At 57.4% G+C, this 15,396-nt stretch overlaps 1 protein-coding gene across 12 annotated transcripts in view; it reads left to right on the forward strand.

Annotated features, from left to right (window-relative positions):
• The window catches only part of LOC132692732 (janus kinase and microtubule-interacting protein 1), a 249,392-nt gene that overhangs the window by 125,307 nt on the left and 108,689 nt on the right, over window positions 1–15,396 (forward strand). For 7 of the 12 annotated variants that reach the window (XM_078446276.2, XM_078446275.2, XM_078446278.2 and 4 more), the window contains 4 exons: window positions 4,169–4,234; window positions 8,038–8,082; window positions 9,265–11,501; window positions 14,949–15,179. In XM_078446276.2, the coding sequence (XP_078302402.1) occupies window positions 4,169–4,234; window positions 8,038–8,082; window positions 9,265–9,294 (141 nt within the window). In that variant the 3' untranslated portion in view covers window positions 9,295–11,501; window positions 14,949–15,179. Of the gene's footprint in view, window positions 1–4,168; window positions 4,235–8,006; window positions 8,083–9,264; window positions 11,502–14,948; window positions 15,341–15,396 lie in introns of those variants that run through there. The other 5 variants (XM_060655463.3, XM_060655464.3, XM_060655465.3 and 2 more) reach the window with 2 other exon arrangements.

A 15,396-nucleotide genomic window follows, 5' to 3' on the forward strand; every position in this document is an offset into this window, starting at 1 on the left:
GGAGCTGGGCTTCAGCCTAGAATTTGGGGGGCACCGTTCTGTTCACAGCAGGGTCTCCTCCCTTCGTTGGTTCTGGAAGGACATGCGTTCTCCTTCCTTCTTGCCCTCCTTTCCTCACCCTGTTGCCGAGTCAGCCCAGCCCAGGTGAGCCCCCTCCTCCGTCACGATGTGCCATGGAATCCAGAGGGCAGGGCCCAACTCCTCGCTGCCCTGGGCTCGGCTCCCGAATCGATGGCAGGTCCTGACGCTCCGGCTTCAGCTTCTCCATCTGTCCTCCGGGCAGCTTGGAGCGGTGCCACCGCCAGGCTTTGCCTTGAGGGTCCCGTGCTTGTCACCCCGCAGGTGGAAATGCTTGGCCAAACCGTCCCTGTGTGGTGCAAGCCTATCCCAGACGGCCCCCCCTCCCTGCCGAGCGCCACACGTGTAACCGCACCAGACATGGGAGCCCCGGCCGGCATCTCGGTGCCTTCGAAAAAGGCGCTCAGACTTCACAGCACGTCTGTTCCCTGGAACAGAATTTCCTGGAGTTGGGTCGTGGGGGGGTTGATGCCTGAGCAGAGGGGAGGGTGTCCTTACAGCAAGCCCAGGGACAACAGGGCATCGGTAAAAGCGAGGTTTTGCGGCTTCCTGCTTCCCTTCAACGGTTATTTACCTGCCGAGCACCTATCATGTGCCAGGCACGGGTCCGGCTACTGGGGCCGGGGCAGTGAGCGATGTCGCTGCTTTCATGGAGAGCATGTTCCTGTAATCCAGTGAGGGACACTCGCAGCACACATAAGTGCCAACGATGTCAGACAGGGTTAAGACGACACGAAAGGCTCTGTGCAGAGAGCAGCACGTACAAAGGCCCTGGGGTGGGAACAGGGCCACCATGCTTGAGGTCTATAAGCCAGAGTTTTCAAAAGTAGCACCCGCCGTATGTAGGATTTAAAAAAATCTGACCTGGTAGTTGTAATGAACATCGCCCAAACACCAGTTTGTACAGAATGCCCCAATTTGTAAGTCTTCAGCCCAGTTTGGTAGATGGGGAAACAGAGGCCCAGTGGCCGAAGCAGCTGGATAAAGGCCAGCCCCCAAGAACAGTGTGGCCCTTCCACTTGTGGCCACCTCTGAGTTCACGTCCAATGCTCTGCTCTCCACATCGGACTAACTCCTTGAGTTTCCGGCTTGCTTTTTGCAATGGTCTGTTCTAATTTGATAGGGTCTTCAGACATTCGACATTAAAAAAAATAATAGTACTGAAAAATCTGCATTTTTTTCCCCCAAAGAGAAAAGAGGGTTAAGGGCCCGAGCATTTCAAACATGCATCACAGTGATTTTTTTTTTTTCCTTCTAGGAACGTAAAATGCAGTGCGTTGGTTATATGCGGAAAGCTATGGGGTTAGGAGGACAGGCCCTTGGGTCAGACAGGTTTGGATTCAAATCCAGCCCCCACTTACAGTGTAACCCGAGCCTCAGTGTCGTCCTCCCCTGTAGAATGGGGACAGTGAGAGCAGCATGTTGAGCGGGGGTCAGTGGAGAATTTATATGCAGTGCTGGGAAAAGTGTGTGCCACAAACTAAGAGCTGAACACATATGAGTTAATATCTGCCACACCTGACCTTCCCCACCCAGACGACCTTTGCTATGAAGGGAGAAGGGAGAAGACAAACCTTGGCCTTGTAGAGTCACGCCTGGCAATGATAACAGGGAGCTTGAGAGTGGGGGGCCGAGGACCTGGGCCAGCTCTGCTGGGGACCCTGACACCTGAGGACTGGGAAGGGGCTGTCCCCTACTTGAAGTCCCCCAGTTGTCCCCTTATCCTTGGACTAGAATCCAAGGCTGCGTGTGGCCTGGCCCTCTTGACTGTGTCCCCTCCCCACTGTGACCCGGGCTGGCACCTGCTGTGCCCTGCGAGGGACAGGCTTCTTCTGTCATACGGCTTCCATTCAGACGTACCCCCGAGAGCCGCCGGTCCTACTGCCCTGTGTAACTAGCTGTCCCCCCTGATTTATTCCCTTCCTGTCGCTTCTCACTACCTGACCGTCTCCCCCGTCGGCATATCGACGCTGTGAGGCCAGGCACCTCTTCCTCAAAGCCCAGAAGTTGTTCCTGGGGGATTTTCTCCAGTCCTTTGAAAGCTGTAAAGCGCCACCCTCCCTCCACGTGGCGCGGTAGTGTAGGAGGCCCTTCCCCCAGCCCCACCCCAGGGTCCCCGTTTCACCCTCGGGGGCTGGGGTCACTGTGCAGATGTTAGAGAAGAGGGTTCCGATTCAAGAGATCACGTGACTCCCTAACATCCACCAGCTGGAAAGCTTGGGGCGCAGGACCCAGGCCAGAGTCCAGCTGAGCTCTGTGTTCATTCTCGGGTGCTCTCTGCCTCCTCACCGTGCGAGGGGATCCTTGGGGGACGGTCACGGCCACGCTGAGGTCCACACGGCTTCCCTCAGGTGGAAGAGAATTAGAAATGCCCGGGTTTGCTGATCCTTGACAGGGTACCTACTCTGTGCCAACCCTGCTCTGAGCCCTTTGCTCAGATTCACTTGTTAGATCCTCAGACGCGGGCAAACTGTGACCCCCCATCTACAGATCGGGAAACCAAGGCCCAGAGAGGTTGAATCACTTGCCCAAGGCCTCATCTCTGAGGACAAACCATCTTCTGTGTCTTCTCTGCTACCCGCGTGATCTTTCCCAAACCAAATTCTCATCCCTTCCCTGCTGGAAACCCATCACAGGCTCCCCATGACTCCCCCAAGTCTCTGAGCTCCTCAAGGGGACATTCCAGACCCTCCAAGCTCCGCCTCTGTCCCCCTCCTCCCTCCCTCCCTGCACACCCAGTTCCCTCTGCTTGGGAGTCTGTCGAACCACTGTGAGTCCTGGGCTGGGCTGCGCCTGTTCCTGCCCCTCCAGCCCCACGGCTCAGTGCCCCCGCTGTTCTGCCCTCTGGGCTCCAGTGCACCTGCCGGGGGCACCCACGTAGGATAGCACCCCGCCCCCTTCCCTCCCCTGCCTGGTTTTCTCCGTGACGTTTGTGTTCATTCAGTGCCCCATCTCGGTACTCGTATCAATGCTTCTGTCTGAACCCTGATTGGACCACAAACTCCTTAGGGCCCCGGGCATAGTGTCCGTAGAGGTGGTTCTCAAAGTGGGTCCCCAGACAAGCAGCATCTGCATCACTCAGGAACTTGCTGGAGACGCCGCTTCTCAGGATCGGCCCCCAGAAACTGAGCTGGAAACCGGTGGGGGCACAGCGATCCGCAAGCCCTCAGAAGGCTTCCCCAGGCCTGGCTAAGGGTCCGTGGAGGCCACATGCTTATTTAGACTGACCTGAATCACCCGCCCTCCAGCCTGAGCACTTTCTCTCCAGGACTGAGTTCTCCATCTCCGTTCAGGCCCGGCAAGGCCGCCACCAGCTGGGCCGCGGTCAGGGTACCAGCACTTCAGGGGTGACTGTTGGGCATGTGACCATCCGGAAAAGGTCTCACGTGTGGGACACCTGGGTGGGACACTGTGCGAAACTGGAAGGAATGGATTTGTAAACCACCGAGGGGGGGCGGCGAGTGCCCCAAGGGGCATGAGGCGGGTGACCACCTGGTCCAGCTTCCCGGGACGGAGGGGTTTCCCGGGACCCCAGACTTTCAGGGGCAAAGCCAGGAATGTGCTAAGCAAGCCGGGCTGGTCGGTCATCCTTGAACCTGGTGCTAAGTGGGCTTCTAAGAGGCTGGGGTGCCTGTGGTAGGATGGCCCCTGCTTCCTCTGCCCCAGCCGCCCGGCTCCAGCTGATTAATCTTGCCCAAGTATATCATTTCATGTCACTTCGAATCCGCAGTCTTTATGAGCCGGTGCAGGGCACCTCCTGTCTCGGTCCAGGCGTGACGTTTGTTTTAAAGGGATCCCATCTTAAGAGTCTGCGCTGTATATTTCCAATTCCGAGCGCCTTCACGAACAGGCCAAATCGATCTTCAGTGGAGGAGGTCGGAGGCCCGAGGGACCCTCCTAGTGCCAGGGCGCCCCTCTGTCTTGATTTGGGTGCTAGAGATACAGGTCTGCACCCGTAGAAAAGCCAGTCAAGCCTCCCCCTTGTGTTTGCACGCTTCTCTGCTCGTGCACTACGCCATGATCAAAGTAAAGAATAAATCTTGAACCTGGGAAATTTACTTTTTCTGACGCGTGAGGTAATGTGTTTCAGAGAATCCGCGAGCTGGAGGGTAAGCTGGAGGTCCAGAAGAAACACCTGAAGGAGCTTGAGGAGAAGGTAGGTGGGGCGCTCGGACCCTCTCCCCCCACCCCCCAGGCTCCCTTCTGTGACGGGTCACCGTGGGGCCTTTTCCTTCTGGGCTCCAGTGTTACAATGCAAGAGGATAGGCTGTTCCTCCCGCCTCCCTTCTCGGCCCCATGCTCCCCCCCCCCCCAATGGGCACACCCACCAAAGAAGTAGCTCCTTCAAATGTTTTTCTGGGGAAGAGAAGTGCAGTTTGGGACCAACTTAGTGTGTGTGGATGGAGTAGGGGGGATGCCTTCCCCTCCCCACCCCCCACCCCCCCCCAAAAGACCTTCCGCTGAACGCATCTGACACTAGTTCACTGGGAAGGACAAGGTGACCGTCTCTGGATTGATAAGCCAGGTTGGGCTGACCAGGCTGGTGACGTCACCAGTGAGGACCTCGGTTACGTCCCGCGGACGCCTTCCCCTTTGATGATTCCCGTGAGCCAAAACCAGGTCGTGTGTTCTTGGAAGTCTCTGCCCTCCCAGCCGGGAGCAAGGCTGGCCTGTCACATGTGGACACCGAGCCCCCCCACTTGTCTCTCTGGGTTGCTACCACTTGATGGGTGGGGAGACCCGGCCTGAGATAGATTCAGACACCGGACCCCGATCCCACAGCTGGGAGGTGCCACGGCCACCCCTCAGCCCCTCCAGCAGCAGCCCCCCCCCCCCTTGCTGGTCTAGGCGGACAAGCAAGTGGCACTCACAACCATGTGTGTGGCATCTCTGTTGTGCCCTCACCACCTCCTGCACGTCCACCCGGTGACCACAGATTCCTTGGGCTCAGGGACCCCCTTGTATTCATCACTTCATCCGAGAGCGTTCTTACCATGGGATGGGGTATCCCCACACTTTTGCCAGATGAGTGACAGACAAGTAGGGCAGAGCCTGTAATTGTGCACTGTGTGCCACAGAGGTAAGTCCACGCGTGGGAGCCACACAAAGGCTCCAGCCCCGTCCGGGGGTCGTCGGGGACGATGAGGAGGGGATCCCCGTCTGAATCTCAAAGGCTCATGTGCAGTCACCCCGGAGAAGAGGAGGGAGAAAGGGCATCTGTGGGCTTCAGGTCTCCGAGGCGGGTCCTAGGAGAGAGGAAGCCAGCTCCCAACCCAACTCCCAACTGTGCGTGGACAAAGTCACAGAAGTCACCGGAGAGCAGATTTCAGGGAGGATATGTAAAAATGGGATGACGGCCCCTCTCTGTCCTGGAGGGAATCAAACACGGCGGGCCCAAGGAGACAGGACAGCTCTACGGATGCTAAGCCACTTTTAGAAGCTTCCTCTCCTTTCCCTCAGGACAGGCGGACCCCCCTTTCCTGTGTCCTCACTTCCCACTCAGTGCCTCCGGCCCGCACAACCGGCGGTGTCCCCCGGGGGGCAGCAGAGGGTTGCGGCTGGAGGGCTCGCGCACAGGGATTGGGACCGTTCTCCCGCCACAGCCCCGGGGAGCCCCTATGGGATTCTGATTTAAGCGCATTCCTGGCGTCTCCATCTTCCGGATGGCCACCTTGAGACCTCCTGGGGCTATGTTGAGGCCCCAAGGGGATCTTTTGTATGATTCGATCCAAGAACGTCCTGGGCGTAAGCTGGCTCTGCAGGCAGGTGCACCTTGGCCCACTGGGGGATCTATCCCTCTGCTCCTGCCTGGGGGTTCTGATCTGCGCTCCCCATCTTCTGTGGTTGTGAGGCTACCTGGGAGGGGGGATGTGAAGGTCTGAGCCCCAGGCCCCGACACCAGTCAGTGGGTCACCAACGCTGGTTCTCCCGCTCAGCCCCCCAGCGTGGCTTTAGGACTCGAGTCGGCAAAATGGGTCACAGAGCAGGACCTGATGGCAAAAAGACTTAAAACGTGCCACCGTTGTTCTGCCGGTTAAAGTTTTAAAAGGTGGGATCGGCCCACATAGAATAACGCCGGCTGCCTTTTTGATTAGGAGGAGGACTGGGCAATGTTTGGTCCCCCCCCTTTCTGCCTCTTTTTTACTCTCTTCTCAAAGCAAATGTGTGCGGGTTGGTCTGTCTCCTTTGGTCCCAGAAAGGAGTCCCCAAGGCTGGCACACATAGCAGGTGGACTCCTGGTCCGGCCAATAGGACAAGAAACGCCCAAACGTGCATGTGTGCGATGGGCACTCCTGGGAAGTGACTCCGGCCACGTTATCGGTGGCTCATGTCAGTGGCCAGGAACCCTTCCCAGCCACACCCTGCTGGGTGGTCCTCACAGGCCCTTCTCCCTCCCTGGGCCTCAGTGTCCCTATGTAGAAAATGAGAGCTGGGAGGGGCGCCTGGGTGGCTCAGTCAGTTGAGCCTCCGACTTCAGCTCAGGTCGTGATCTCACAGTCCTGAGTTCGAGCCCCGCATAGGGCTCACCGCTATCAGCGCAAAGCCCGCTTCGGATCCTCTGTCCCGCCTCTCTGCCCCTCCCCTGCTTGCGCTCTCACAAAAATAAATAAACATTAAAAAAAGAAAGAAAGAAAATGAGAGCTGGGTGACTCCATAGGTCCCGTCCGGCTCCAACTTCCAATGATTCTAAAACTTGTGTGAAACTTGGTGGCTGCCTCTTTGGATTTTAAATTTTCCAATAAATAATTTAGGGATGCGATTACCTTGCTTTTTTGGGGGGGAAAAAGAATGATTTTCAAAACCCCCGATGATGCTCCGATAGGTTCTACCTAATGAGCAGCATTCCTTCTTGAGCAAAACAGGTCATGAGTGAAGAAAGCGAAGTGTACTTTCAAATTGACCTGTATAATTTTTCCTTTCCCTTGCCATCTGTTTTCGTGCTATTTTTTTCCTTTTTCTTTTTTTTAATATTAATTTATTTTTGAAGGAGAGAGAGAGAGAGAGAGTATGATCGGGGGAAAGGGGCAGAGAGAGAGGGAGACACAGAATTGGAAGCAGGCTCCAGGCTCTGAGCCGTCAGCACGGAGCCCGACGTGGGGGTCAAACCCACAAACCGAGAGATCATGACGCAAGCCGAAGTCGGATGCTTAACCCGCTGAGCCACCCAGGAGCCCTGTATTTTTTGTTTTCTTTTTTAAAGCAGAGTCATTGAGGGGCGCCTGGGTGGCTCAGCCGGTTGAGCGTCCAACTTCGGCTCAGGTCATGATCTCGCGGTTTGTGGGTTCGAACCCCGCGTCGAGCTCTGTGCTGATGGCTCGGAGCCTGGAGCTGCTTCGGATTCTGTGTCTCCCTCTCTCTCTGCCCCTCCCCTGCTCATGCTCTGTCTCTGTCTGTCTTTCAAAAATGAATAAACATAAAAAACAATGAAAGCAGAGTCACTGAATGGCACAAAAGATTTTAAACAATGATCTCTTAGGAGACTGGGCAGGGATGGTGTTGCGGGAGGGCTTCTGCATGTTGGCAGGTCAGTCTGGGTGACCTGTGACCCCGGGTGGAAACCCCTGATCCTGGTGGGCCCGCCATGTCCGGTGTTTGGTGGGGGCCACCGACCGTGACCATCGGAGGGTCCTTCCCTGTTTAGAAAGTGTCCTGGGGTGAAGAAAGCCACATGTCCTCACCCAAGGCCTCCCCGTCTGGCTGAATCAGCTGGGCGTTGGGGGGCGCAATTGGGGGGGTGCCGAGGCCTTCCGGAGGGTGGGGTCCCAGTGAGGTCAGCTTCTGAAGCTCACTTCCTGTCCTCCTTCCGAACCCCACCCCGATGCATTAGTTCTTGTGAAATGTGTCACTGAATCCCAAACCACATGTCTTACATCTTTCTTTCTTTTCTTTCCCCCCCCACCTCATTTTCTTTTGGTCTTATTTTATAGTTTTTGTTCCTTTTTTTGTTTTTCTCACTAGCATTCATTCTGTGGCCTTGATGACGTCAGTGAGCAAAGAACTCGGGTTGGTATCCTTTCAATTTCACTGCTAAAAAACAAACAAACAAACAAACAAAACACGATGGTTTTCTGAAAAGGCGAATTTCTCCCATTTCTGACCATCACATTCTTCCTTGGGCGATGAGGGCTCCGTGTAAGGTGGCCCGTGGAAGGTGGCCCGTGGAAAGTGGCCCGTGGCAGATTCCTCAGCTCTCTGGCTCCCTGGGGAAGGGGGGCCATCCGGGGGTCCCTGGCGAGTCCCATCCCCTGGGAGGGAGGTCGGGGGAGCTCTTTGTGGAGAAGGGACAATGGGACCTCATGGTTGCCCTGTTGTATTTCGTCTTTAGAAGGGGGGTGGCGGTTGTGGGTTTTTTCCAAAGCGCCTTTCTCTTTTGGCTTTGCCTTCTGGTGCTCTCTGTTGCCTGTGGACCAGACCATAGTGGGCTTCTGGGGTCGGGGGTCTTCAGGAGCAGGAGACTGATGGGCAAGTCCATGACCCGCATACAAAATACCCAGGAAGCCCGTGTGAAGAGCCCCAGCTCCCTGCCCCTCCCCTGCCTCTGCCTGGTTTTCACCCCTGCGGGGACCTTGCAAGAGCCATCCGGGCAGGGGGTCCGGCTCTGCCCTGCATGTCCCCAGGGCCCAGATCTCACCCGAGTGCCTTCGTGGGCGCCCATGTCCCTCCCCATTCTCTTCGTTCTTGAATGCCCCCTGGGTAGGGGGTCTGCCAGGGCCTCTAGGATCTGCCTCTGAATCTGGCCCAGGCCGAGAGCGCTGTGAGCTCTGGGGATGCCCGCAGGGCCCATCCGCTGCCAGGTCCTTCCCTGCCTGACGTTCTCATGGAAGCCCTGAGCTGCCCCCCTGCACGCCAGGGCTTTGCCTGGGACCTTCTGTGTCCCAGGGCCTAGGGCTCGGCACGTGGTCGATGTTCGTGCAGTGTTTGTGCAGTGAGTAAAGGAATGATCCCAGGTCGCGTCGGATGGGGAGTGGGAGTAGCCAGGGAGGTGGGGGGAGGTGCTGGAGGACAGGCCATCGGAGTCCCGTTTCCTCCTCCCCTGCATTGTCGGCAGAGGTCCCTCAGTGGGCTCAGCTGGAGAGTTTAGGAGGGCAGTGGGGGCGGGGCGGGGGGCAGACAGGCCAGGGGCTTCTCCAAGCATTTGAACCCTTGATCTTTGCGTCGTTTCAAATTATTTTTTTAATCTTACAGGGTAGAAAAAGAGCTTATGGAATACATTGAGTCCCTGCGGCATCCCCAACCCCACTCACACCAAAATCCAACGGCAAAACAAGCTCCTTGAAGCCAGAGACTGAAAACAGAATTCACGTGTACTTGACGAGGAGGCCTTTTGATCTACGGCTGGGTCCTGGCTGGGCCGAGCTGTAGGAGCCCCGAAGACGCTGGGGGTTTTGTCAAGCTCGGGGCCACGTCCGAGCCCCCACTCTGGCACCATCGAAGCCCAAGGGGCAGAGACCTGAATACCAGGAAAGTAAGTGCAATTACTAGAAAGCGAGTCACTGGGGAGCCACTGCGCGGCCGGGGGCCAGGCCAGAGCCCTTGTCCCCGCACTGCATGCCTCCCCTGGACGCAGACTTCTGTACATATGTCTCCATGAACTGTGCTCTGTGTACCCGGAATCTGTCAGCCAAGTGACTTGCAAGTGTCCCTGTGATCTGAACCCGAAGTCAAGCCCCGGTCAGCAAAACCCTTCGAGAGCCCTGTGCAGCTGATCCAGCGGGTGGCCACCAGGGGGAGAGAGAGCGAGAGCGAGAGCGAGAGCGAGAGAGAGAGAGAGAGAGAGAGAGACAGAGAGAGAGAGCGAGCGCAGGACTCTGACTAGGGGCAGGAGCCTTGCCCACTGTGGAGGGCGGATCCAAGGACCTCAGAAGTCCAAGAAAGAAGCCACAGGCTCCATCACTCTCCTGGATGGGACACGGTGAAAGTCTCAGAGCATGACTGTCCCTGGAGCGAGGACAGAGGAGGTGGACGCAGTCCCCGACCACACCACGACCCGCGCTGCCTCGCATCTTGGTTGTAATTTGCAAGACACTGCCGAGGGAAGATGCCGGGAGGCGGAGTGTTCCGTGGAGCATCCGTGGGGGACGAGCCTCCCCCCGCATCGGTCTGACCCCAGGGCCGCCCTCTCTCAGTTGTGGAGGAGGGAGCCCTTCCTGATCTTGGGGCCCCCGAATGGAACCTTCGAGCAGACGGAGCGCCCGGGGCAGCCAAGGAGGCCAGGCAGCGGCTGCTGAGAGTCGGGCCCCGGAGGCAGAGCCCCCGAGGAGAGAAGTGACCTGGGGTGATGCTGTTCTTGTTGTTCTCGGTGGGGTTGGGGGGGGAGGTGAGCATCTCCAGAAGCCCCTGCTCACGTGACTGTTGTCTCCAAAACGTCTGGAAGGAAGATGTGCAGAATTAGAGTCGATGAAGTTAAACAGGAGGCGGTGCAGGGGAAGGAAGGGAGGAGCAGTAGCGGGGACGGGTCGGTCCCAAGGACGGGAAGATTGGCTGCTCTGTGGTTGCTGGGCTGCGAGAGCGAGCCTGTGATTCTAGTAAGAAGAGCCTTTGGAGGAGACAGAAGTGGCTGAAATTCGGGCCGCGGAGGGGAGCAGCGGAGGAGCGGAAGGTTCTCAGAAGGGCAGACCGGAGGACGGAGAAGGCGGTGACCGTGAGCGCAGCAGGGGCGCCCCGGCCCGATGGGGAGGGATGTCCAAACCAAATCGAAGAACCGAGGGGGCTCTAAGCAAACACGCACAGGACAGCTGAGGAGAGACCATTCTCTTTTGAGCACCCGCCTCCCCAGCCCCCACGACTTACCACCGTTCGGCGACCGAACGTGCATGAACTGGTGTCTTCGCGTGAAGACAGGCATCTGAGCATCCCAGGGAGCGATGGGAGTGGGGAACCGTGCAGGGAGTGCAAATGAACACACATCTGCTTTCCCCGGGGCCCAGGCAGCGCACAGAGCCCTTGCTTTGCTGAGTAGACAGAAGTCCAGGTGGTGTACACAGCTCTCTAGGAAGCGTTTTTATGGCACTGCCCACCCTCTCCCTGCTGCTGGAGCGTCCAGGGGCGTGGTCCTCACGCCCTCCTGTCCTCGTCCTTCTGTCTGCTTGGCTCTCCCACTCAGACGACAGGAATGGCGTTGGCTTTGAAGTCAGACCCGTCTGGGTCCGCTCCCAGCCTGGCCCCTTTCCTTGCAGCCGACACGGGCAAAGTACTTGCTGCCCCGAGTCTTAACTCCTTCCGGGGGATGGGGGTGATGGTCCCCATGCAACGCCTCACCCCTGCTCTCTGTTGGGCATAACTAGACGGTTAGACCCGCAGGACTTCCGGACCCTGGTTCCCTCCCTGGCACTCGCCCTGCAAGGAGACCAAACAACCCGCGGGGGACCGGGAGCCATTCTCTGAGACAGCTCAGGTGCGAGGGAATGAGACCACGCAAGCAGGTATGGAGCGTTCCTGGCAGAAAAGCCCGAAGTCCCCAGTAGGCGCCAGTGTTTCTCGTGACAGTCCTGGGCATTGCTTCCGAGGTCCCTGCCCGGGACAGGCTCGGTTACGACAGCCCTTGAACTCGGGAGGGCCTCAGAGCTCTGGTGGCTCACGAGATGCATACCTAGACTGCATCCGCGTCCCCCACTCCTGGAAGGGGCTGTTGTGGTGGGTGTGACCTCGTAGCACAGCCCAAGTTCCATGCCCGTGTGGTTCCCAGGGCGGCAGAGCTCCGAGGTCGGCCGGTCCCCAGGTCAGCGTCTCATGCAGAAAGGAGAAGGGCTGGGTCCACCCTTTCCCACCGCCCTCCTTGCAGATCTGTGGGCGGGATGAAGGGAGAGCCGGGTCAAGTTCCTGGCATGTGATGAGGCCTCAATGCATGGTTTCCCACCCTTCACCCTAATTCCTCTGTGGCCGGCGGCCACCCGCGAGGAGCTGGGCAGAGAAGTCCAGGGGGCAGACCCGTGTCCCGTCACTGTTGTTCTGGCAGCATTTGTGGGCCAGGAGACCAGCGGTGCAGGGTGACAAGCCCTCCCCGTTTGCCTGGGAGGTGGGACTTCCGGTTTTAAAATGGGAGGAGTCACAGGCGAGCCAGGACGCGAGGGTCCTCCTGGAGCACGAGGACTTGACCGCTGGCCCTACTTCACTCTGGGCCCAGATGCGCACGGGTGTGTTTTCCTTCCCCTGCACACGCTGAGCCGGGTGCTGTGGCGTGAGAAAGGCTGGGTGCGTGCTGCTTCTGGGGTTAGCTCATCCGGAAGCACCCCCGCACTGTCTGAGGCGCTGTGGGGGGTGGGAGGGCTGCAGGTGCACTGAGTGTGTGCACCCCGCCCCTTGTCAGGGGGTCCTGGTTACCTTGGAGACACGAACGCTGTGCTCCAGCATGAGCTCAATACCCTTCTGAGCAAACTCATGGTCTTTCTTCCCATCAGCCACTCCTGCCCCCTTTCTTCCCCGCCCTTGCATCCTGGAGGCTGAAAGCCTCAAGGTCTCTGGCTCCTGCATTTCCCTCGCCTCCCATAACCAGTATGTGACCGGTGGAACCCTGCCCGACAGTCCCGGTCCAAACAATGACCTGTTTGTCTCAGCCTATTTTCTCACATTTAACCAGAACCTGCTAGAGGCCTGCCCACTTGGGGGTGCTCCTCCCTGAGGTCGTCGAAGCGCTCGGGGCTTCTGAAGACCCCAGACTCTGCCTCCCAGACTGTGCCCAGCAGTTAGGTAATTTGCCCAGGATTCTGTCAGAGAAGCCACAGAGATGGGATTCGAACCCAGGCCGCGTGGCCTGGGCACCTGAGGTCCGAGCTGGCCCACTGTATCCCCTCTTGGCCAACGCCCCGCCCTGCTGCCTCTGGCCACCCCGTGTCTGTCAGAAGCCCTCTGGGCCACCCCAGCACACGGGTCCACTGTTGTGTATGAAAACCAAAATGTATGAAAAACAAAATGTATGAAAAACAAAATCTGCCCCCAACCCAGAAAACGTCTCTACAGAGGTAAATAAGAAGGAAAGCACGTTTAGTATTGAATAAGTGTCAAACCAGTGACGTGCATCATGGGCAATTCCGCTCAGAGGTTTGCAAAGACAGAAAGGAATCTCGCCCCTCTATGAGCCAAGCAGACACAGTCCATTGCACACGTGCCCTCAAGATAAACACTACTCAGGTCTCAAATCAGGGGACCGGACAGCACTGTCTTTTACGCACAAGTCCCCCTAAATCCACCTGGCCGTGGGGGTGACCCTCTGTGTTCCTTAATTTGCTTTATTCAAAGGAGAAGGAAACGTTTCTCGTCTTTATGGCAGGCTGGTTTTGCAGTGTGGAGCCAGGCACCCACTGCAGTTAGGCCCCTCGCCTCCCACAGGATCTGGGAGACAGGGTTCTATTATCCTTGGATGTTTACATTCCAAAGCGATGGCCCCAGGGTCTTCAGAAAGACAACCCCTGGGTCAGAAAGCTGGCAAAAAGCTTATTTAGCTTTCAAAAAGATTTACACGTATTTCAAAGAGCCGAACAAAGCATATGCAAGTTTTCCTTAATGTTTATTTCTTTTTGTGAGAGCCAAAGACAGAGGGGCAGAGAGAGGGGGAGACATGGAATCCGAAGCGGGCTCCAGGCTCCCAGCCGTCAGCACAGAGCCCGACGTGGGGCTCGAACTCACGAACTGTGAGATCATGACCTGAGCTGAAGTCGGACGCTTAACTGACCCACCCGGGTGCCCCTACAAGTTTTCTAAAGTAAATGCTCCCGTAAATAAGGGCAGGGGGGAGTCCCTTCCATTATTTTAACAGGGGCAGTTAAGCCTGGTATTTTTTTTTTTTTAATGTTATTTTTTTGAAAAGGGGAGAGGAGGGGCAGAGAGAGAGGGAGACAGGGGATCCAAAGCAGGCTCCCAGCTGTCAGCACAGAGCCCGACGCGGGGCTTGAACTCATGAACCCTGAGACCATGACCTGAACCGAAGTCGGACGCTTAACAGACAGAGCCACCCACAGGCCCCAGAGTGCTCCTTCCTCAGGGGAAATCAGACCAGGCCCTCCCTGCCTCTAAACACCCCTGGGACACCCCGCTGCCCACAGAGAGATGCCTGAGTCTTTGTCCTGGAGCTCGAGGCCTGCACTGATACGGCCCCAGCTCACCTTCTGTCCTCTGCCCTCATTTCCCCTCCAAGTGCCCACGGGGCTGGCCACTCCCTTCGCCTGTCCTGCCGATGCCGCGGGGCTTTGACCCCAAGGCTGCCTCCGCCTGCTGGAAGCCTGTGCTCAGGTCCGCCAGCTGCGGTCCTCCATTCCTGAGTCCACTGACCCGAGTCCTGAGTGGGCTCCCTCCCACAGGACATGCTTCTTCCCGTCGGGGCCTTGGTGCACTCCTTACCTCTCCAGTTTTGGATTTGGACCCGGTCTTGAATCCTGACTCCAGCACCTCCCATATGTGAGGCCTGGATGAGCTCCTCTACCTTCCGGAGCCTCTGTCTCATCATCCACAAAATGGGCACGATGATGCCCACCTCCTAGGGTTACCGGGATGGTTGGGCCGGCTAGGGTGACGTGACCCGGAGCGCGGGCGATACCCGGAGCAGCACTAGCCCCCCCACCCCTCTGCCTGGCGAGCTCTAGGTCCCTGATTAACGTTTGCTGTCCTCAGAGAGGAGGCATAGAACTTCATTCACCACTGAGAATTTATATTTCTGACGGTCCTGCCCGGAAATCTCGTTTTATCTCTCTGTGCGCAGCATTAAGCGTTCAATTTCAGGTGACTTTTCCGCAACTTTGTCTTGCTTTGGGTGAGTTCTGGCATGCCAGCTTGTAAAACGAGAGGCGTTCATTCATATTGTATGATGTGTGTGCCAGTGAAACCCAAGGCCTCAGAAGTACTCATAAATCATTCACCTGTTCTTGCCCTCCTCAAAGGGTGTTGTCCCACACAATCTGAAGGCACCGCGGCCTCCGGAAATCTCCAGAAAGTCAGAGTCGCAGATCCACTTCGTGGCATTAAGTCTTGACCCGTGAACTATGCCCGCGATGGAGCCCGCAGCCAGAGGGCGGACTGAGAAAAGCTTCAGCTACGTTGTCAGAGCCCCCGGCAGCGATGGGTTTGATGTGATGAACGTTGACGTGAAGATTGACACGTGCTGGGTATTCCAGGACGTAGAGGACGGTGGTGAGGAGCCCGGCTGTCTTCCGGCAGCTGGAAGCCCAGACACGGATGCGGGCGTGCTCAGGAAGCAGCTGGAATCCTCAGAGCAGAAGCTGCTGGCAGCTGTGGACAAGCACGTGATGTCGGAGTCCAGGCTCAGAAGCAGGTAAATACGGCGTTTGCACCTCTTGCTTGTGTACTTAAGGAATCCGAGCCCCGTAA

This window comes from Panthera onca, chromosome B1 (assembly GCF_046562875.1).
Source record: "Panthera onca isolate mPanOnc1 chromosome B1, mPanOnc1 haplotype 2, whole genome shotgun sequence".
NCBI classification, from domain to species: domain Eukaryota; kingdom Metazoa; phylum Chordata; class Mammalia; order Carnivora; family Felidae; genus Panthera; species Panthera onca.